Source organism: Octopus sinensis, linkage group LG21, assembly GCF_006345805.1.
Source record: "Octopus sinensis linkage group LG21, ASM634580v1, whole genome shotgun sequence".
Taxonomy (NCBI): Eukaryota; Metazoa; Mollusca; class Cephalopoda; order Octopoda; family Octopodidae; genus Octopus; species Octopus sinensis.
The window spans coordinates 4,418,350-4,441,328 of record NC_043017.1 but is presented as its reverse complement, the minus strand read 5'-3'; the positions used below and the strand labels follow the sequence as shown (position 1 = coordinate 4,441,328).

Here is a 22,979-nt window from a genome sequence, read left to right as displayed (position 1 = left end):
ATCATCGTTTAACATCCGTTCTCCATGCTAGCATGGGTTGGACGGTTCGACCGGGGTCTGGGAAGCCAGGAGGCTGCACCAGGCTCCGGTCTGATCTGGCAGTGTTTTTACAGCTGGATGCCCATCCTAACGCCAACCACTCTGTGAGTGTAGTGGGTGCTTTTTACGTGCCAGCGGGGACTGGCAGCGGTCATGACCGGTTGGTGCTTTTTATGTGCCACCGGTACAGAAGCCAGTCAAGGTGGCGCTGGCATCGGCCATGTTCGGATGGTGCTTTTTACATGCCACCAGCACGGGTATCACAACTACCATTTCCATTGATATTTATGAAAATATGTTGAATAAATTCACAATTAATTGATCCTCCTGTATTTTCTTTTACCCAAAGCCAGGAACTTTCCAGCCCCACCCCCTCATACATCAACGAAAAATACACTCATTCATAGACACATAGCCATCCTTTTACTTATCTTTCACTCGTTTCAACCATAGCACTGCAGCCATACTAGGGTGCTGCCCTGAGTCGAACAAATCAACCACAATACACATTTTTATATCTGGTACTTATTCTATCATATTCTTTCACCAAAGTGGTATGTTACAGGGATGTAAACAAAGCAACACCAGTTGTCAAGCAGTCAGGGGACACCATACACAGACACAGACAGATATATGGCTCAGTGGTTAGAGTGTCAGGCTCACAATCATGAGGTAGTGAGTTCAGTTCCCAGACCGGGTTGTGTGTTGTGCTCTTGAGCAAGACACTTTATTTCATGTTGCTTCAGTTCACTTAGCTGTAGAAATGAGTTGTGATGTCACTGGATAGTATTGGTGGCCTGGAGAGGGGAGGCTGGTATGCATGGGTGACTGCTGGCCTTCTACAAACAACCTTGCCCAGACTTGTGCTTCAGAGGGGAACCTTCTAGGTGCAATCCCATGGTCATTCATGACCAGGGGTGGGGAGGTTATACTTTATATATATGCATACATACAACAGGCTATAAGAGAAGTTATTCTCAGGTCAGACACCTGATACAATCAACGGAACAGCTTCCTCATGAAATTAACATGCAAGTGGCTGAGTACTCCACAGACCTTTGTACCCTTAACGCAGTTCTCAGGGAGATTCAGCATGACACAGAGTATGACAAGGCTGGCCCTTTGAAATACAGGTACTACTCATTTTTGCCAGCTGAGTGGACTGGAGCAACGTGAAATAAAGTGTCTTGCTCATGGACACAATGCATCGCCGGGAACTGATCTCATGACCTTACAATTGTGAGCCAAATGCCCTCATAGACTGCACCAGTAACTCACAGATCCAGGCTTTTCACATCTAGTGTCATACTAGATCTGTGTCCAAAACAATAAGAGTACAAGTGACTCTGAAACAGATACTTACATTGATATAATAAATAGGATAATTTTGTTGGTTGAACAACTAAAACACTCACTGTTGAAACTTGTATAGGATCCATTTATTTACATTTTATCTAAATAATTATTAAACACACACACACACACAAAGGCCACACCTTCTTACACATAAGTCAAACCTCATTACCTGAAGGGTATGCTAAAATTGAAAGTACGTAATTTAATGCACTGATAGTCCCATTAATAAAACAGATTAATGAGTAAATAATTAAATTAACAGAATCAATAGCATTGACGTGGTGTTTGTTTGTCAGTGATATCTAAAGATTATTTCTTCAAACACAAGTCAACCATATTTTTGGAGGTTTGACCCTTTTATTATTCAATACGAAGCCCCAATTTTACACTCCCTAAAGTCTCATCTGACTATTTTATTTCTTCTCTTTCATTACACCTACAATCAACCCTGGTTATATCTAGCAATCTCCTTCCTAGAAATTCTTCTTATAAGAGCACCATTCTATACCAAAACTTAACTCCCTATGATTTCAGATATTCTTTATTCCATAGCTAGCACAGTTTCAACTGAAAACAAATCATTCATCACTGCATACAGCATGAAATATATATATATATATATATGTTCATTACCACCCAGTACTGGATTTAGACTTGATGAAGCCCTAAACAATTATACCAGAAAGTGTTACAAAAATTGAAAACGAAAAAAAACAACATTTAATTCTTTTGAGATTCATGTCCTAAACCAGTACTGGATATATAATATTGTTGAGAAGATTATTCTGGGATAAAGCCAAAGATTAATGAGAACATATTAAGGGAGTGGACTGTTATGATTTCATATCTCCATGCACATTCTTCAAACCCACAATATCTGCTGCATGATCTAGCACATAGACACTTCATCAATATTAAATGTAGAGATATGCTAAAGACTTTGTTATATGCAGAGTGTGGTGATGGTTTGATAAATATCAACTGATATCAATTATATCGTACCCTATACAGTAAAAGACATGAAATATCATGAGTGTATAAATATATTCAAGTTGTTAAATGATGACTGATCGGAATAATACCTAAATGAAAGAGAAAACCTAATTAGGATGTGGCTTGTTATGATTTTTAAAATCTCATTAGATTCTCTTCAGATTCACAATATACTCACTGATTTATGATGTACAGACATTTCATAAACAATCTGTTACACCAGAAGGTGTAACAGATGATTGAAGCATCAACCAATAATAATCGTACAATTATACAATTCCACACATCAAGTGGAATTTTAAGCAAGTGCCTTCTACAACAGCCTCAGGCTGACCAAAGGCCTTTTCAATGGATTTGGTAGACAAAAACTAAAAGAAGTCTGTCATGTGCGCAGAAGTGTTCTTGCTTCTTTGTTTTCGGCTTCACACAATAGTTACAAATAAGTGTCCTGTCAGACAAGTGGTAGCTCTCATTGCTTGTTTTCAGTGCAAATACATCCAGCCATAGGATATCTCAGTACATGATGTAATCTCGTATATGCAAATTTAAATATACAAGACAATGTAGATTCTAGATTCTAACTTTGAATTAGAATCTCGATTATGACAACACACGATCAGGAAATTGGCTGTTATGATGTTAAGTGTCCTTTAACTCTCTTCAGACCCTCTATACTTGTGCTATATATATTTCTTCATTTGGACACATAAGTACCTTATAAATACTCTGTTTAGAAAGAAATGATGATCATATGGCAAGAAGCAATCAAAATTAATTAAACAATATACTATACAGCTCATTATTTCACATATATGTAAACTTTGAATATAAAGCTTAACACTTTCGTTACCAACACTTTCTGGTATAATTTTTTAACAAACCTTATATTGTTTAGGGCTTCAAGTCTAAACTGGCTCTGGAGTACAAATGTCTTGTTTTCATAAATTTCGAATTAAAATCTTCCACCAGATTTTAGTCACAATTTATGCTCCTAACACTAGCTGAATGATAACTAAGTTATTTTACTAACTTCTTTGTTATATTTAAAGTAATTCAAAGAAATACAGAACATCCCAAAATAAATACGGTAACGAAAGGGTTAAAGTTGACATACAGAAGACAAACACATAATGATATTACATACCTTATCAGGCTTCCTCTGTTGATCCCGACTAGGGACTTGTTCATCGATTCGGTATTCGCCAAGAGCAATAGCTTCTTTATAACTATATGCTTCTCCCTGAAAACACACACAAAAACACCCATGATGAATGACAGAAGGGGACTTTCCTCAACACTCCAGTGAATTAAAAGGTGGCTAAAAGATGGATCTCTGTGCAGAAAAGCATTAGTCGCTCGTTAATACCAACAGTTTCTTCATAGACATGTTAGCTATTGACTGGAGATAGAATATGGCTGTGAATGTCAGACAATGAAAATACTTACATGAGGCTGTCAGGCAATGAGAATGCCTACATGTAGATGTCAGGAAACAAAATGAGAAGGCCTACATGTAGATGTCAGGTGCCTGACATCTACATGCGGACAGTAGGTAATAAGTATACCCTCAAGCGCATGTTAGATAGTGAAGTTTCTATAGGAATTGGGAGAAGAGAAAAAAAAAAGCTGATGAAGACAGATGAGTTGTAGCAAGTTTTAGCTGTTGATGTTGTTATTGCTGGGTAGCCCTGGGTGGAACCTGAAACAGCAGATCTGCAACTAAAGATTATTCCATCTCTTTTTTAGTTTGTCTTCAGATACAGGCACATCTAGGACTACATTATCCAGTGTACCCTTTCATTTTTTAAGATGGGAGGATGTGATTTGAGGGAGATTGGGCTACTATTTCTAGCAGGTCAGACGACCACAGAGAAGCTCCTCTATGAGAGTAATAAGGAGACGGAGGATATGGGTCAATGGTTTATCAGAAGCTAGAAGCAAACATTGAGGATGGTAGAGGACTTGATTATAAACGAGAAGGAAAAGTCATGGAATATTTTAATAAGCAAGCTAATGTGATTTACTAAGGGTTAGAAGGGAACCCATTAGTGAATGGCAAATAGTCAGAGGATCTGTGTACTGATGGCAGGAAGAGGGAAAAGTAAAGTTTGACATGGAATATATATAAAGAGGATGTTGTGATGACAAAGGTTGCTTTTGTTGTGATTTAAGAATGTGACCAAGGGAAGTTAATGGCAAATTGTTATGTGCTTAGAATGTGTGTAAAGGAATCTAAGAGTGTGGCAGACTTCATGAGAGGAAGACGGAGAGCTAAAGCACCATATTAACACTGTGACAGGTAACATGTGGGGTACAAGAACCGGAAAAAAAAAAGGCAGACAAGTGAAGTATATGATAGGAAAGTTGAAATGGACAACAGGCAATTCTATCTTTGACACACACATACACACACACACGTATACATATAAGATGGAACCAAATAAAGAGAGAGAGAGTGAGAGAGAGAGAGGTGTAGTAAGTGAGAGGGAAAGATGAGAGAGTGTTGATTAACCCTTTGGCATTCAGATTACTCTGTCAAATGTAAAGCTTATTAATCCACATTGTTTTGAACTAATCATGTAGCATCATGTGGCTTTGGGGTTCCAATGATGTTGTTGCTTACTTTCAGAATAACATGGCAAGGCAGGTGCAAGAGACTGGATCGAGCTGGTTTGAATATAAAAACAGGTGGAATATTTGGGCTGGGTACTGTCGATTTAAATGCTAAAGGGTTAAGAAAAAAGTGCACAAAGGGGTGGAATGAGGGTAAAACAAAGTATGAAATAATATACTATCCAATAAATAAAACAACAAAAACAACCAAATGATAATTCTTCATCATCATCATCATCATCATCAGAGTGGGAGTAAACTGATAGTAACAGGGAAGTTCCAGGTGTAATATTTTGTTGTTGAGCAGCGGGTCAAGACTCAGTGGGTCAGACACATATGACCAAAGTTGTTCCATTGGTGAGCATCTCATATCCGTTGGGCATTGCATACCTATGACCATCATCACTTAATGTACCTGTCTCATTTCAAAATAGCAGGACATGATTCAATAGGGATTTCACTGCTGTTTCTAGCAGGCCAATGACCATACAGAGGCCACACAGTGCTCATGCCATATTAATCTGACTGCTATAAGTTTTAAGTTAAAATGGTAACCAGTAGTGACCTTGTCTCTAACTTGAGAGTCATGAATCAATAAAAGAAGCACGAGTCATAGACTGGAGTCCTGTCCATTCGTTATATCTGTGTATATGATGGGCTTCTTTCAGTTTCTGACAATCAAATCCATTCACAAGGCTTGGATCAGCCTGAGGCTATAGCAGAAGGCACTTTCCCAAGGTGACACAGTGGGACTGAACCCCAGGCCATGTGGTTCAGAAGCAAGTTTCTTACCACACAGCCATGCCTACGCCTATGTTCAATGTTTTGTGCCATTCCAACAAATTTGTGCCACTGCACATGTGCCATTGTGATTAATTAATAATTTCTGATTCAGACACAAGATCATTAATACTAAAGTAGGCTTCAACAGGATTTATGGACTCGGAAATTAAGGGACCAAGAGGAACACTACAAGGCATTTTGTTTGATGTTCTAATGATTCTGTCACTTCACTGTGATGATGATGATGATGGTGAAGAGGAAGAGGGTTGTGGTGGTGACAGTGGTGATGGTGATGATGATGCTAAACTTACAAGAAACTGTGGTATTTAAAACAAAGAACTAAGCTAAATGGTTGAAATCATAGAAACAAAAACAAACAAACAAACATGAATATTGAAACAAAGGAAAACAAAGGTAAGGTTTGAATGCAAAAAAAAAAAGAAAAGAAAAGAAAAGAAAAGAAAGAAAACGAAAATTGTGAGATAAGGAAAAGGTAGTAGTAGCAATAGTACATTCCAGAAGGTTAGACAACCCAAACAGGGACTGTTACAGAGACGAACAAGTATGTGAGAAATAAAATTGGCAGCAAAAAGAAGTGGAATAGAAAAAAAGAAAAAAAAAAACAGATTTGCATGCAAGATGCAGGACAACAACAACAATAATAATAATACTAATAATAATAATTCATTCTTTTATTGCCCACAAGGGCCAATATAAATCAAAACATTAAAAGACAACCAAGACAATATACAAAGGATTTTGCAAAAAAAAACAAAAAACTAATAATGATAATAATAATAATAATAATAATAATAATAATAATAATAATTAATCCCTTTTATACAAGTAATGAAAAAGGTGACAATCGGCAAAAACAACAGATATCATTAAAACGCCACCAAGAAAAAGTTCCCAATGAGAACAAGAGACACCTTGGAAAATTCAAGGGAAAACCCCCACACATCTAAAAGATGACATCTTAAATGTATCAACAGGCCCCTCTCTTAGCTACTTGCCAGCTTTTCCTAGTCACATAATTAGAATGAGCCCATTTAGCTATGTCAGTTTTGCTGTAGATACAAGGCCTGAAATTTGGGGGAAGGGATTAAGCTGATTACATCGACCCCAGTGCACAACTGGTACTTATTTAATTGACCCCGAAAGGTTGAAAGGCAAAATTGGACCTCAGTGGAGTTTGAACTCAGAAAATGACAATGGATGAAATACTGCCAAGTAATTCCACCCAGGGTGCCAACGATTTTGCCAGCTCACAATACCCCACCCCCTTTTTTTTCCCTTTTTTTGGGGGGTGCATCGGAATAATACTAATAATAATTCTTTCTACTATAGGAACAAGACCTCAGATTTTGTGGGAGACACCCAGTAGGTTACATTGACCCCCCCCCCCCCCCGTAATTGGCTGGCACTAATTTCATTAAACCCAAACAGATGGAAGGTAAAGTTTACATTGACAGAATTGGAACTCAGAACATCAAGACACGAAATACTGCTAAGAATTTTGTCCACCACAATAATATGATGATGATGATGACCCCTTATATTGGCCACAAAAGCCAGAGATGTTGGGGGAGAATATAAAGACAAATAGTAAAAACTATAGACTTACGTTATCTCAAGTAACGAAAAAGGTGACAATTGACAAAAACAACAGATAACATTAAAACGCCACCAAGAAAAAGTTCCCAATGAGAACAAGAGACACCTTGGAAAATTCAGGGGAAAATCCCACACATCTAAAAGATGACATCTTAAATGTATCAACAGGACCCACTCTTAGCTACTTGCCAGCTTTTCCTAGTCACCTAATTAGAATGAGCCCATTTAGCTGTGTCAGTTTTGCTGCTTAGACTCACCTTTTCATAAAACACACTAAACACCAGGTGTTCTCTCTGTCTCTCTCTCTCTCTCTCTCTCACCACTTATCTTACTCTTCAAGAGGGAGACAGCTACTTCTGGGAACTGAAAGCTGTACTTGCTTGCCACAACATCAATGTCCCCCTACTTTTATAGTGGTGAGAGAAATAAAGCTCAATATACAAATTCTTTATATTTATAAGGCTACGACAACCCTGATTGAGCAGAACTGTTGATTATTTGCTATCAGTAGTTCTATGCCTGCTGGTTAAGAAAAAAAAGGGGAGTTTCTATGATTCCTGCAGGTCCTTCCAAGTTGGTGTGAATTATGAGGTTTGTATATTCAGTTTGGACATCTTCAACATAGATTGGTGCCTGTAACAAGAAAAAAACTAGGCAGAGAAGGATTTGCAGAAGCCAAGAGATCTGTAGAAGACTATGCAAAGAGTCTTAATAGTGATGTAGGAGATAAAGCACAGCGAGAGTGATGTGTGAAGGGAAGATAGCATGTACGAACAGGCTGAATAAAGGATGGAGAGGAAGAGATATGCTGCCAGCTTCTTCTAAAGAGCAATGAGAGTTATAGTAGTGATAGAAGTAGAATGAAAAAACGGGGTATTTGTGTGCTGGTTGTAGAAGTGTGCCATAACTAATCAAAAAGATGGCTTTTAAGGCTGGAGAAGAAATGCCCATTGCAAAGTGTGTTTCGTGAAAGATGGAAGTATATAGCAAGTATGTTGCGAGTGAAAGAACCTGTTTAATCGAGAATGTAAAAAAGGAGAAAGCAAAGTCTTCAGTGTGAGTCTGTGGTTTGTGGGGTCAACCGCGTCCTCCGCTTCATTTTTTGTTAATCACTCATTCTCATTTAATTGTATATATATTTTAATTGTTTGTTTATTCATACGTTTCGTCTCATTCAATACCCTGACCCCAACGTTTGCTTTGTCTGTCCTCGTATCGTCCCCTCTTTTTCTCAACCTCATGGTTAATAAAGAAATCGACTGAGCATGTGTGTGTTGTGTTGTGTGTGTGTGTGTGTGTGCAGGGGGATTATGAGAGAGCAAAAGAGCTTGCAAGACTTAGCATTTATTGAGTTTAAGATGTTCAGCTGTGTGTTACTTGCAGTAGATCGGGTACGATACATAACTGCTTCCTTGATATTTACTGTCTTTGTGCAATGGCAGTAAATTGCTATGCTGTTAAAAAAGCATTGGCTCAAATGCCTGGTAGTATTTATTCAGGCGCTCTGCACACAAATCTGAGTTCCAACCATGCCTAGTCCATTTCTGACCTTTCATCCCTTCAGAATGAGTTACTCCTCTTCCTTCTGTCTCTCCTCCTCTTTCTCAAAATTGGCTTACATGAATGGGGCAAAGAAGAATTCACATTGCTCTCCCACCAGTCTTTTCACCACCACACTATGGCCATAACAAGAAGAATATTCTTGTGGTGATGAAAGAAACACTTTCAATATGTTCCCGGTGAAGGAAGTTTTCAATATCACTGTTCTTATATTCCCCGGACAACAAGAGTGAAGCATTTTAGTTGCAAATGCATAGGGCCTGTGAACGGGAAATTAAGGGGTTGAAGTCCAATATCAATTCCCTATGATTACGTGCTGTCAGCAGTTACGGGAGGTGAGCCATTGATGTAGAGATAGAAGCAGATTGGTACATAGAGTTAATTCTTTAAGGTCTAAGATTTAATTCCCAGGTAGAGCTCTCAACAAGATAACAATCAAGAATTAAGGATCAAAGGGGTTGAAAGTTAAGCCCCTAGGCTGCATATGAATGATGTCGATATAGGGAAGCTTAAGGCTGGAGAAGCAGGAAGAGGAGAGGGATAGAGAGAGAGAGTTGATTGACAGATATGTAGTGATGATGAAACAAAGGTGCATGTCAGTGCATGTGCATGCACGTGCACAAGGGCACTGGGTCCGAGCATCATCAATGGTGAAGAAGAGGAGAGAGAGAGAGAGAGAGAGAGAGAGAGGGGGGAGCTTGTAGTAAATATAATCTTGATATCTTAATGTATCTTTAAAGTGAAAAATAAAAAAATAAACATAAATCAATAAGTAAACAAAAACAAAAAGCAAATAAAACCAAAATCAAATCAAGTGAAAATGGGAACCGACAGAGGCATGTGTGGACAAAATAATAAAATTAAGAACAACAGGGATTTGAACCGACAATCAGCATTCAGCAAGACAACAAACAGCATGCACAACACACAGGTGGATCAACTGAAGCGTGCATGGGAATTTATATATATACATACATATATATATATATATATATATATATATATATATATATATGTATGCATATATGTATGTATATATATATATATATGTATAAGATAAAAGGGTTAGAAGCAGACCTTTGGTTGTAATATGCTGACAACAACAAAAACAACACCTACCATCAACCAACAACAACAACAACAACAACCAATAACCAGCAATAACAATAATCAGTAACCCAAAAAAAAACAACAACAGCAGCAACTAACCAACAAGACATAATGTAAATGAAATGTTTTCCTTTATTCACATTTTGCTTTTGTTCCTGGCGTGAGTCTATGAAAGTCTGCGTGTGTGTGTGTGTGAGAGAGAGAGAGAGAGAGAGTGAGTGAGAGAGAGAGAGAGAGTGAGAGTGTGAGAGAGAGAGTGTGAGAGAGAGAGAGTGTGAGAGAGGGAGAGAGATTCAGTCAACGGAGGATGGCAGTTTTCTTGACTTTCTTGTAGGCGGCCTGTCTCCGTCACTGGTTGGTGATACTGATGTGGCTGTTGACCAACCTGAAAGTCCGCAGACCAATGTCTACCGGGTGGTGCAGAGGAGAGAAGACATCATGCTCCAGATGCCTGTTACCGAGTGAACTCCACTCAAAGTAACTCATGGCTTTGTGTGGTTGACAGAATGTTTGATTACGGCACACTAAACAGCGCTTTGTTCCAACCACATACATGATTACATTCATCCTGTGACTATATTGAAACCTCAGCACACATACACACATATATCCTTACATATAGAAGGGTTGTCCCAAAATTAAGGCAAGAGCAGCCATAAACTAACTTAAGTCATTCAAACTGCACAAATTGGTAGAATAAATCTCCTATAAATGATGTCTATTCTGGAGGACCAGGTTATCAGTACATGGCAGTTTCCATGGGCAACTGGTCTTTCAACTCCTCTGTTATGGAACAGAGGACTGCAATAAATAAGAGGGATTTCAGAACTGAGTCTTGGTGGACATCTACTTATATCCTAAATTCCTCTCTCTCTCTCTCGTATATATATATATATATATATATATATTTAAGACTAAAAATAGAAAAAGAAAGTATGTAATGAGTTCAATACAGCTACATTTGGAACATTTTTGTTTGAATTCCAGAAGTATACCAAGCTCAATGATCTTGGTTGGCTATGGCTGCAAATTCTGTCATTTCATCTATGAGTTTTTTTTTGTGACATACCAAATCTTGACATGAACCAGTGTTGTAAAGAGAGAGAGAGAGACCGAGGATGGAAAGTAGAAAGGTTCAGAAAGTTTGCGTGTGCGTCTCGCATGTATACATGTGCAAGTAGACTGTGCACTTATATCAAAGATGTGTGTGTGTGTTTTTGTGTGGTCAAGTGTGGCAGGGTGCAATGGGTGTACGAGGACAGGCAAAATGTTTGCAGGGTGTAAGCGATCAATATATAGGCAAAGCAACACAAAACAAACAACAACAATAACAGCAACAATGAAACAAAGGATATAACGAGGGTGGAGGGAAGGTGAAATAGCTAGCATGGGGGGTGGGGTGGATTTTGACATGCCTGGGATGTTCAAGGGACAACAACAAGAATAGTAGCAGCAGTAATAGTAAAGCAGGGTAGCTCCGCCCACCAACCTCCAGTCGTACACTTTTTCAGTGCAGACTTTACATCAGAGAGATGAGGAGGAGGAGGAGAGGTTAAAGAGAGAGAGAGAGGAGTTACATGTGAGGTGAGTAAGAGAGAATGAATGGGACAAAAGAATGTGTAGAAACACACACATGCACACATATATATGTAATATATGCAAACACACACACACACACATATATATATATATATGAATACACACAAATTATATATATATATATATCCATATATATAATTATATGCAGAGAGAAATAGTTATGTGTGGTGGTGATAGCAGGAGTAGATAGAGAGAAGAGACAGCACGTGAGTATACGGCAGTGGTTGTTGTGTTGATGTGTGTGTGCCTTTGCCAATTAGTAAAATGGCTTTTTTTGGGGTGTGGTCTATGTTAGTGAGTGCACTACTGCGTGCGTGCGTACACACACACACACACTGCTTTATATTATGTATTGTAGTGTAAGAGTACTAAAGTACATTAAAATCTATTTTGCATAATGCAAAACCTCTTCTGATAAAGATCTCAATTTGCTGAATCAAGTGAATAAAAATTATAAATGCACCCTTTTAAAGCCTAGCCAGGCTCATGGGCCCAGTTTCCCGGTGTGTTCCCCAGCTGGACGGGATGCCAGTCCATCGCAGTGTTACTCATTTTTGCCAGCTGAGTGGACTGGAGCAACGTGAAATGAAGTGTTTTGCTCAAGAACACAACGCGTCGCCCGGTCCAGGAATCGAAACCACAATCTTACGATCAGGATGCTGACACCCTAACCACTAAGCCACGTGCCTCCGCATCAAGTGAATAGTTATGCTTATTATATCCAAAGTTAACAGTCTAAAATGAGTTTTTGCCCTAGGCTTGGGCCTCCATGACTGAAGAATAAAGATGTGTGTGTGTGTGTGTGTTATAACCTTTATTCTTTCACTGGTTTTAGTCAAAGGATTGTGGTTATGCTGGGGTGCCACATTTTAGGGAATATTCGATAAAGTATAATTGTAGCCATTTTGCAAAGATTCATTATCCCAAACATTTAAAATACTCCGTTACAACTTCTCAAGCATTAAACGAATATCATGTTCATCATACTTTTTTTCCTTCTAATAAGGATTGTTCTTCTTTGTTTCTTTTCATCTAAATTTTGTTGTGTGTGTTTATTTATATATACATATATAAAAGCGCTTGGCCTGGTGGTTGGGCATGTTGCTTTCTCGATTATGAGATCGTGGTTTCGATTCCCAGACTAGCTGCATATTGAGTTCTTGAGCAAGACACTTCATTTCACGTTGCTAAAATGATGCAAAGCACATTGTGACCAGTGATGTATAACAACATCAGATAATCTGGTTGATCATGTGATATATATAAATATATTTATTTTTTCGGAATAAAGAATTTCAAAGCACGTAAAGCTATAAATAATAATCCCCAAAATAATTCCTAAAATGAATTCTTTCTTGTTCTCAAATTCTATGAATTCTTTTATATGTGTATATATATATATATATATATATATATAGAGAGAGAGAGAGAGAGAGAGGAACACTATATAGGTGTGTATAAACAAGAGAATAGCTCCGCTTACAATCATATCATGTTGGATTTATGATTATAACTATTTGGGGTCAAGTACAGAGATTTTATTTTGTACAGAACCTTCAAAACTCTACAGGAGAATTTACTGAAATCTCCACACATTCTCCAAAGATTAGTATATAGTTCATGTATTTCTTTTTCATCATCTTCCTGGCCATGAAAATTCAACCATTTGTTGATACTTGGCACCAGGTCTGCATTGCCCTTCTAAAACTAGTTTGTATGGGCAATGCATGAAACTACGGCCCTTTGAGTTACTCATGTAGCTTTACAGCTAAATAAAAGAAAATATATTCTTTTGCATGGCATTCTAATTTTCCTGTTTACTCCAATAAATCTATAACATACATACACACACACATAATGTATCCTTATTTATATTATTTGTGTCTTAGAAGCGAATGCATGGATCTGTGTGTGTGTACACCCAGAATAGAAAAAGACGTGTGTATGCATGTGTGTGGGGGAGAGAGAGATTGACAGAGGATGAGAGAGAGAGAGAAAGCAAGAGACAGAGATGCTAGTGTAATAAGATATGAGGAGTGGAGAAGAAAGGAAAGAGGCAGTTAGGATAATTAAAACAATTTAATAATTAAAACAATAAAACAAGCAGCATAATTGGAGGAAGGTAGCAATTACATGGACACCACACTCATTAGTGAGCACCAACAAGCATAATAATAATAATAAAAATAATAAAAACATAATAATAATAATAATAAAATGTGCACAAAATCCAGGCACTGTAGTAGTAGTAGTAGTAGTAGTAGTCATTACAGCAGCAACAATAGTATTAGTAGTAATAGTAGCAGCAGCAGTAGTAGTAGTAGTAGGGTTAGTATCAGAATGGAGGGGTAAAAGATTTAAGGGTCTGAAAAAAAAAAAGTTATGGCGAGACATGTCAGTGGGCACTGGTCCAGGGACCAGGAGCAGGGCGGCAGTGGCGGCGGCGACACAATGGGAGTGGTGGATTAAGGGACGGGGATTGGGAGCATATCGAAAGGGACAGCTGATTGAAAACACATCCAGAGAATCGGTCATTCAGTTGGCCTTACCCAAAAGAGTTTATCCACAATCTGGTGTAACAGGAGGCGAAAATATAAAAAAAGACAAAATTAAAAAAAAAAACACAAAATTCATCATGGAAAAAGAAAAGAAACAAATAAATGAACAACACAAATAAATAAAATTTAAAAGAAAACATGCCGTTCATTTTTTTTTTTTTTTTCTGTTTTAGGGTAGTCTTTGCTTGAATCCAGCCATCATTTTATCTACCCAAATTGTGTTCTGTCCACAAAATGAAAGGTGAAAAGATCTGGACACCAAACTGTAGACACTAGAGACAGAATAGTTGAGTTAGTGGCTTTCAAGTTAGAGAAGCTGGACTTCTGCGTTCCTATGAGAAACAACCATTGTGGCACTGGACAGATCAGTTACTAGGAGTCAGTCAATACAGGAATATTTCATGGCCCCTAGAGAGATACTTGTCTTCTAGTGAGTCCATATGTTGTATGGGGAAACGAATTACCAAACTCTTCAAACTTATATCAATGTCTAATAATTCAAAAAATGCATACTCCTGAATTCAAAAAAATGCATACTCTTGAATGCCAGAAAATCTCTCTTATAAGGACATTAGAATGTTATCAATTATTTCAAAATAGATGGGTTTTATAATTAATTTGTGCAACCCTGACTCTTTTTCTCCGAGGAGAAAGACAGGATAACCACAGCTGGATTGCTTTTGATCATATATCTGCTTAACTCTGAGCCAGAGTTAAGCAACAACAATGACATTCAACTGGTCATTCAATCTGCAGGGTTACAATAATACAAGAACACACAAACATGTGGTCAGCAGAGTCAAGGTTATAAAGGAGACAGTTTGTATTTAGCCATAACAGTTCTGGTCAATATGATACTGTGAAGGAAGCAGGATAACACTCAGCCAGACAATATTGATGACTTGGTGGTTTGATAAAACTGGATATAGAAGCACATCATAATATGGCAATAACATCTTACTTAGGGTGACAAATAAGAAAACAAACACAGTGTGTGTGTGTGTGTGTGTGTGTGTGTGTGTGTTTGTGGGTACATGTGTAAAATGGGTGAAATATTTTTAAACACTAGAGAACGAAATACTAAAATGTAGGATCCAAAATTTGCCATCAACAGCTGAACTTATACTTTGGTACTTTGTAACTAATACTTTCACAGCAACCTGCTCTTCAGGCAATCAAAGCATAAAGGTAGGTTGATAGCAATGTCTGAAGAACTGATTATGGTGAAATGATTAGGCTTAATGGGTTGAAAGATAATCCAGCAATTAAAAATGTGCATGTGTGTGGTATGAGTGTGCATGTATCCTACTGTCTATGTATGTGTATATGTAAGACCATCACAAGTGTGGTATAATATATTTTGAAGTGAAATAAAACACAGAACATAAATTTACACAGCTATAAAGTTGACATTTTACAGAATGACATTCTGATATCATTATGATATTTAGATAGTGGTGGGATACTCGTGCATACACGCATATATATATGTATATATATAATCATACACATACACTCTCACACGGTGGTGGTGTTGGAGGTGGTGAGGTAATTTGAAGTTCTACATCACGAGATTTTTGAGATACAGTTTTACTAAACAATATCATTTCTTACTCGTATGTTCACAACTGAAGATATTAAACCACTGTTATCAGCATCTTTTTTTGAGGGTCTTCACCCCCCCTCCCATAATTACTGTTTGAAACCAAGTCAAACAAACAACAAAGAATAGCTTTAAACAAAAGGAAAGAATAGAAAATTAAATTTTTGTTTAACGAGCAAGAGGAAACAAGAATTTAATTATAAAGAAGAGAATATGATTTTGTTTTTTCCCTCTTTAATATATTAGTCAGAAGAGAGATAAGACCAACAAACTTTGACGTTGAAATGGTTGATGTTCAGCTTAAATGTTTATAGGTCAATGAGTGCATATACATGTATGTGCATGTGTGTATAAGGGATGCGTGTGTGAATATGCTTGTGAGAGGGTGTAGTGCGTACACATACAAGTGCACTGTAGTTTGTATGCGTAGTGCTTTTGGAGATGTAGAGATATACTAAGCATCAGTTTATCACATCTAAGAATGAAAGTATTTAACCGTTCAAAACAAAATACTGTTTGCACCAGAAACAAAGGGAAATGCACCCCAACCCAAAGAACAATTGTGAGTTAGGGAGGAGTGCAATAAACTACTTAGAGATTCTTTGATTTAGCTAAATAATATCAAATTCATTAGCTAGTGGGGTAACAACAACTTGGGTATACAGTCTCGGAACAACTAAAATAAATAATCTTGGGTCAATAAGAACTAGGGCAAATAAATATTGACATTGCTTTAATGGGCATCAATTAGTAGGGCGTACAGTCTTAATATTGCTATAGTGAGCAAGAGTTAACAGGATATATCATAGTCTTAAAATGGCTTTAGGGGATAACAGTTGCAATCATATATAATCTTATTGCTTTTGGGGGACATCTACCAGGGTAAATAGTTTTAACATTTTTAGAATCAACAGGAAACAAAAAACTCAATAAGTTTACCAACATAGATATGAGAAAATACTAAATTATATAGCATCAAAAGTGCTATAAGGGTGGTCAGAACTAGGATATATAAGAAGTAGGATATACAACAGAGGTTCTTGACCAGGGTCCATGTAAGCCCAGATTGGAGGTCCACACAGATTTCATTGTTAAAATTTATGTGCAATAGATTGGTGGTACTTCTACTGTACACAAAATATTTTAATGGTTTTATATATATATATATATATATATATATATTATATAGAGGGTACCCTCTATATAATATAAATAAGTATTTTCAAAGTTGAAAAAATTTACAGATTTTTTCTCTTACGAGGTTTTTCACGCTAACTACTTGATAATTTCTTATAAAGATTTTATCCTATTTTAAATTTATATATATATATATATATATATATATATATAAACAATTGCAGCATGGAAGGTGTTTATAAGTCATTTAAGAAACACACAAAACCGTTAGATCCACTTCAACATTTAAATTTAATTTGTCAAAATATTTTCATCGCTTTGAGACCGCGACCTGTTCACTGACAAAATTCCGTGCTGCATATATGTATATATATATATGATTTCTTACAATATTCGAATATAAAAGGATTTTTTTTTAAACATCAAATGTCAATGAGGGTTCAACCGAGTAGAATGGGAATCAAAAGGGACCATAAGCAGAAAATAATTGAGAACCACTTCTATTCTATTGTATTAAGAGCCAGCACATAGACCTACTCCAACATGGATTTTACACTGGGATTGTAGTTTCTTTCTTTCTTTTCCAGCTTTTCATTGATTTTCCTCCTCATTTTTCCTCTCCATGCTTTTTTCAGAAGAAGGGCAATATTGGAAACATCATAAGAATTAACCCTTTCCTTTTCTCTCAGATATAGGGGAAGGGTTAACTCTTATGAGAAAGAGACTAGCATTAACATAACTGAAAGGTCAGCTGAGAATGATCAAAAGGATTCCAGTTGTGACCATCCTGTCTTTTCCAGTATGTAGGACTACATTATCTATTGGTGTCCTTACTTTATTTCAGACAGTAGCGTGTATAAAATGACAGGGAGATTTAGCTGCTATTTCTAGTGGGCTCACTGCCCTGACACTGACACTCGGCTGAAGTGTGAAAGTACAGTGAATCTAAGAGCTACATTATATAGATCCCCTTAAAACAGCTAAGTAGGGACAAAATTTGTTAGATAAAAGAAGGGAAGAAGGGCTGAAGCCAGAGAGAGAGAAAGGGAGACTCCATATTAATAATATCATTTCAGCATAAATTATTGGGACCCAGCTGGTGAAGCAAAACTCAAGAAAAGGAACTAGGCTATATATATATATATATATATATATATATATATATACATACACCCACAGATGCATATGCATGTGTCTAGTGATGATATCTAGGTTATATTTGCTTAATAGAGATACAGAACCAGAAATATAAATATAAAGGCAGATAGACATAAACAAACAGATATAAAGCTAGCAAGATACGTGGGTATAAAACTACAAATGCCTAATTCAGAATAGATATAATATAGAGAAATAGGCAGATCTCTGTAGAGAAACAACAAACTTTTAGACAGAATGGTAGATAAAGGAATAAGCAGACAAACAGACACAATGACCAATTTTAGATTGAAACAACAAAGGATAGACTTCACTTCCAGCTCAACTGAGGTCAAAATATGGAACTAACGAAGTGAAATTTCTTAATTATCCAAAGATTACTGCTGTTCAATGTTAAGAGGAAAATGTTTGATGACTGGGTATGTTGTTGTTTAGTCTGTTTCTGGTAAGCTCAGACAAAGCAGAACCATAATAAAAAAAAGCACCTCAGCTACGACTACCCTGGCTTTTTCTCATACATTAAGGGTAGAGAACTGATATACAATATATCCTTCCTTTTTCAAGATGGTATGGTAAATGTGAGAGAGATTTGGCTGATATTTCTAGCACATTATTTGCTTAAAATATTCAGGTGATCTTCAAAATATATTTCAACAGTCTTTTCAAACATTTCATCAGAATTTGGTAATAAATTTACCCAAATTCATTTTAAAAGATTTTCTTAGCATTTCTTCTTAGCACAAGCTAAACTATGTTAGCCAAACGGAACGAATATTGAATTACCTCAACATAAAGCAAGAATTTAAATCAAATGCAGGTTTTCCTTGTGTTTCTGGTAGAGTACTTTATTCTACACAGCCTCTGTTCTTCTAGCTGTTAGAATGGAATAGATATTGGAACACCAGAGAATGTTGCTAGTAAGAGACCGACAGCTAATCCTGGAGAGATTTATAATTCTCATTGATGCCATAAAAGTGGAGATAATGACCAGCTCTCAAGAGGTTCTTTGCAGATTAGAAATCAAGACTTGAATGGTTTGGGATTTTTTCATTTCTTTCTTTCTTCAATTATTAATTTTCCTTTTAGCATTAATTCTAATACAAGAAAGATTACCATTTCCTGTAAATAAGATTATAATTATCCACACTACTAACCTAGTTTTTAGATTGCATATATACAATATCTCTACACTTAATCTTTACAGTGTTTATTTACAATATTTAGGCCTCAACTTTTGTGAGCATATTCACATCCTCAGAGGATATATTTACAACATTTATCTATCCAAACCTCATTTACAATATATTTACAATACTTATACTGAATGAAAAATCCCTGGCAAAACAGGTAAATGTTAGCAACAGGAAAGGCATCTTGCTATAAAAAAATGACTAGACAATATGTATTTCCCATATTAGTATGGAAAAACAGACATAAAATAAATTTGTATAGATATAAATTTATGGATGTGTATGTGAGTGTGTGTATGTGAGTGCCAAAGAAAAGGTGCCCAGTATATTCTGACAAGTAGTTGGTATTAGGAAGGGCAATCAAGCTAAAAATTAAACTCATGAAAGATGTGATCCTCTGGCCTGTCTACATGTGTAGCAACCCTGAATATGTGTGACTTAAATCACAGTAACCCATCGAACCCATGCTGGCATAGAAAGTGGACATAAAATTATGAGGATGATGACACATATATGTAAATATGCACACACACACACACACATATATATATATATATATATATATATATATATACACACAATTACATACACATAATACATACACATGTAGACACTCAGTAAAGTAGAATTGTCAATGACAAGATCATAGATATACAATAAAAGACTTTAATACCTATTATTATTATCATTATTATTATTATTACTATTATCAATAACAATACTACAAATATGTATATGTATGAAAAACTAGGATAAAAAGATGTGTGTTCATAGCACATATGAACCGAAGTGAGAACATTGACTAGAATTGCTGCTATGTGTAGCTGAGTGCAAATGGCTGCTCTTTCAGTGGCACTACTGTGATTCAGTAGAGAAGAGGGAGGTTTTGTGCAGTGAACAATAGTCAAGGCTTTATTGAACACATCCTCTGTGGCTACTACAGACATCATATTGATGAGGTGCATCTTTGTGGGCAGCAGAGCCACAGAACAAATTGACTGACAACACATCTTGGTAAACTAAGAAAATGGAAGTCAAAGCGTGGATGTATATGTGTGTGTGCGTGTGTGTATATACTATATATATATATATATATATATATATATATATATATAATGTGTGTGTATCATCATTATCAACCACATTTATCACATGAAGGAAGGAGTGAAAATTTGATTACTGGGCTGCTGTGATTGTGGCAGAAATGATATATAGATTTGTGTGTATGCAGATGGGTATGTGTGTGTGTGTACACATATGTGTGTGTGTATACATGTATATATATTATACACACACACACACAATGCCATATATAAGATAAGAAATATGAACAGGATTACATAATATCCATTATCTTTATCTTCTTAATCCACTGACCAAATCTTTATCTTCTTAGTCCAACTGACCAAACGGCTGATCAAATGAAACCTTAGTTTGGATACATATAATCTTGTTAGCTTTATATATGACAAATATTAGAATTTACACACACAAACACACACATATATAAAATTTCTGTAAGTATACATACATCTAACCACACTAATGCTAGCTACATTCTACAGGGAAAGAAGTTTCTAACTAAATGCATCTAAGAATCTGAGAAGAAGACTAGAGAAAAAAGGAGCAGACCTAGAATACTTGCAGAACCCATACACACCTAAGGGTGCCATTTCCAGATCTATCTAAAAATACAAAAAGGGCCTTCAAGAAAAGTAACAAAGCTTTAATTTTATTTTGATATCATTCATCTGTTTCAGTAATTAGAATATATGGCTTATGTTGAAGAGATTACGAGAAACATGTGACAATGCTAAATTTGATGTATGCCCTTACAAAGAACAGCTGCCTATTGGTCACATTTAAGGAAGGACCATTTTCCTAAAAGCTTATTCCTCATCAAATGTGACACTCCTCGGTTGGTTAATCCTGTCACACTATCAATATGTCCAATTAATTTTGAAAATAATCAACTATTGGGAAAGATACTTAACATAAAATTATGAAAGGTGGTTTCAATATAGATACAATCACTTTTAAACAGAAAAAAAATGTCTCTCACAGAACAATAGGCAGCCTCTCAGAGGTTAATTTCAGAAGAGTTAAATATAAAGAAATTACCACTACCTGCCAAATTATTCTGATTCTATATAAAAATTGCTTTTATCAAGAGCACAAAGCATCAACAAAGAATGCTTTAGTGACTTCAGCCCCATGAATATATATATATATATATATATATATATATATATATATTCATAGTTATTCTACCAAATATATACGTTTTATTTATTATTTTGCACATATTCATCGGTATACGTTTTATATTTAATATTTCTATTATATGTAATTTTCTAGATGGTGTATTTTAATTTTGCGTTTTGAATTGATAAAAGTGGTTTTTTCAAATTTATATATATATTATATTTTGTGAAATTTGATTTAGTATTTATAAATTGAATTTTTCCTTGTAAGTTTGGAATAATATTCCCTCAAATTATTATATATATATAGTTAAGTCTGTGTCTGGTCATAGAGTGACCAATGGTTTTGCATCTAGAAAGCGCTTAGCCCCTTGGAGGTCTCTCGGAAATTATTCTTAATTTATATATATATAAATTAAGAATAATTTCTGAAAACACTCTCAAAACAATTACAAAGACTTCAGAAAAGAAATCAAGATACATCAAAAGGGTTTAAAAGGAAAAGTTGCAACTTCTTGCCAATTAAAAAAGAAAAAAAAAAATCTTAGATTTTGGTAAATGTCCTGGTAGATGGAACTGCTAAACAAATAGATTGATAAAATATTCAAGGTGAAAATAAACATGGGCAACTCTATACACATCACTGCAACTCTCTTACAGTCACTGTGTTTTATTATTACTGTTACAAGTGTGTATTATGATTTGTTATTATTATCGTATATGTATTGTTGCTATTATATGTATATTAACATATTGTTAAAGTATTCTGTAAGTAATATTAGAAGTTGTTACCAGTTATTAAAAGGATTTATATCATTAAACAAGTTGTTTGTATAGTAAGTGTATTTACCATAAATTGTTATATATATATTATCACATTATTAATGTAATTTTGTATCATTATACATATTATTGTTCCACTATATGTGTATTATCATGTGCTATTCTATTATAATTTGAGAGAGGGGTGAATAGTGTCACATGTAATAATATCTGTTTTGCCACTCTGAAATGAATCAAAAATTATTACAACTTTGTTTAAAAATGACAGTCTACTGCATTTGTGAAGACTACAAAGACAACATGAAAGAGAACTAAATCACAGTGTATCAAAGAGAATTGAATGAAATTACTTGTACTGAACCAAATTCAATGGAACTGTATTGAACTGAGCCCAACTAAACTGTAGTGGATTGGAGCTCAAGTAACCTGTATTGATTTGGGCATAGCTCAACTGAACTGTAGTGGATTGAGCTCAAGCTAAGTGAAGTGAGCTTGGCTGAACTGAAGGGAATTAAACTGAAATTAAGTAAGACATGGCATCTTTAGATAGATTAATCTCAATCTAAAAAAGAAGGTGATGGAGAAACAGTAGTGAAAAAGACAAGGTTGTTCCAAAATGGGAGGTGAACTTTTGAACATGCAGACATGTCTTGAAAACTGAATGGATGAACACTGA

The 22,979-nt window shown here is 35.8% G+C and overlaps 1 protein-coding gene across 13 annotated transcripts in view; it reads right to left on the bottom strand.

Moving 5' to 3' along the window:
• LOC115222824 (protein vav) overlaps window positions 1-22,979 on the bottom strand; it is a 197,910-nt gene that overhangs the window by 29,399 nt on the left and 145,532 nt on the right. For 12 of the 13 annotated variants that reach the window (XM_036512017.1, XM_036512016.1, XM_036512015.1 and 9 more), the window contains 2 exons: window positions 14,220-14,240; window positions 3,533-3,628 (listed from right to left, as the gene is read on the bottom strand). In XM_036512017.1, the coding sequence (XP_036367910.1) occupies window positions 3,533-3,628; window positions 14,220-14,240 (117 nt within the window). The remainder of the gene's footprint in view (window positions 1-3,532; window positions 3,629-14,219; window positions 14,241-22,979) is intronic. The other variant, XM_036512019.1, reaches the window with a different exon arrangement.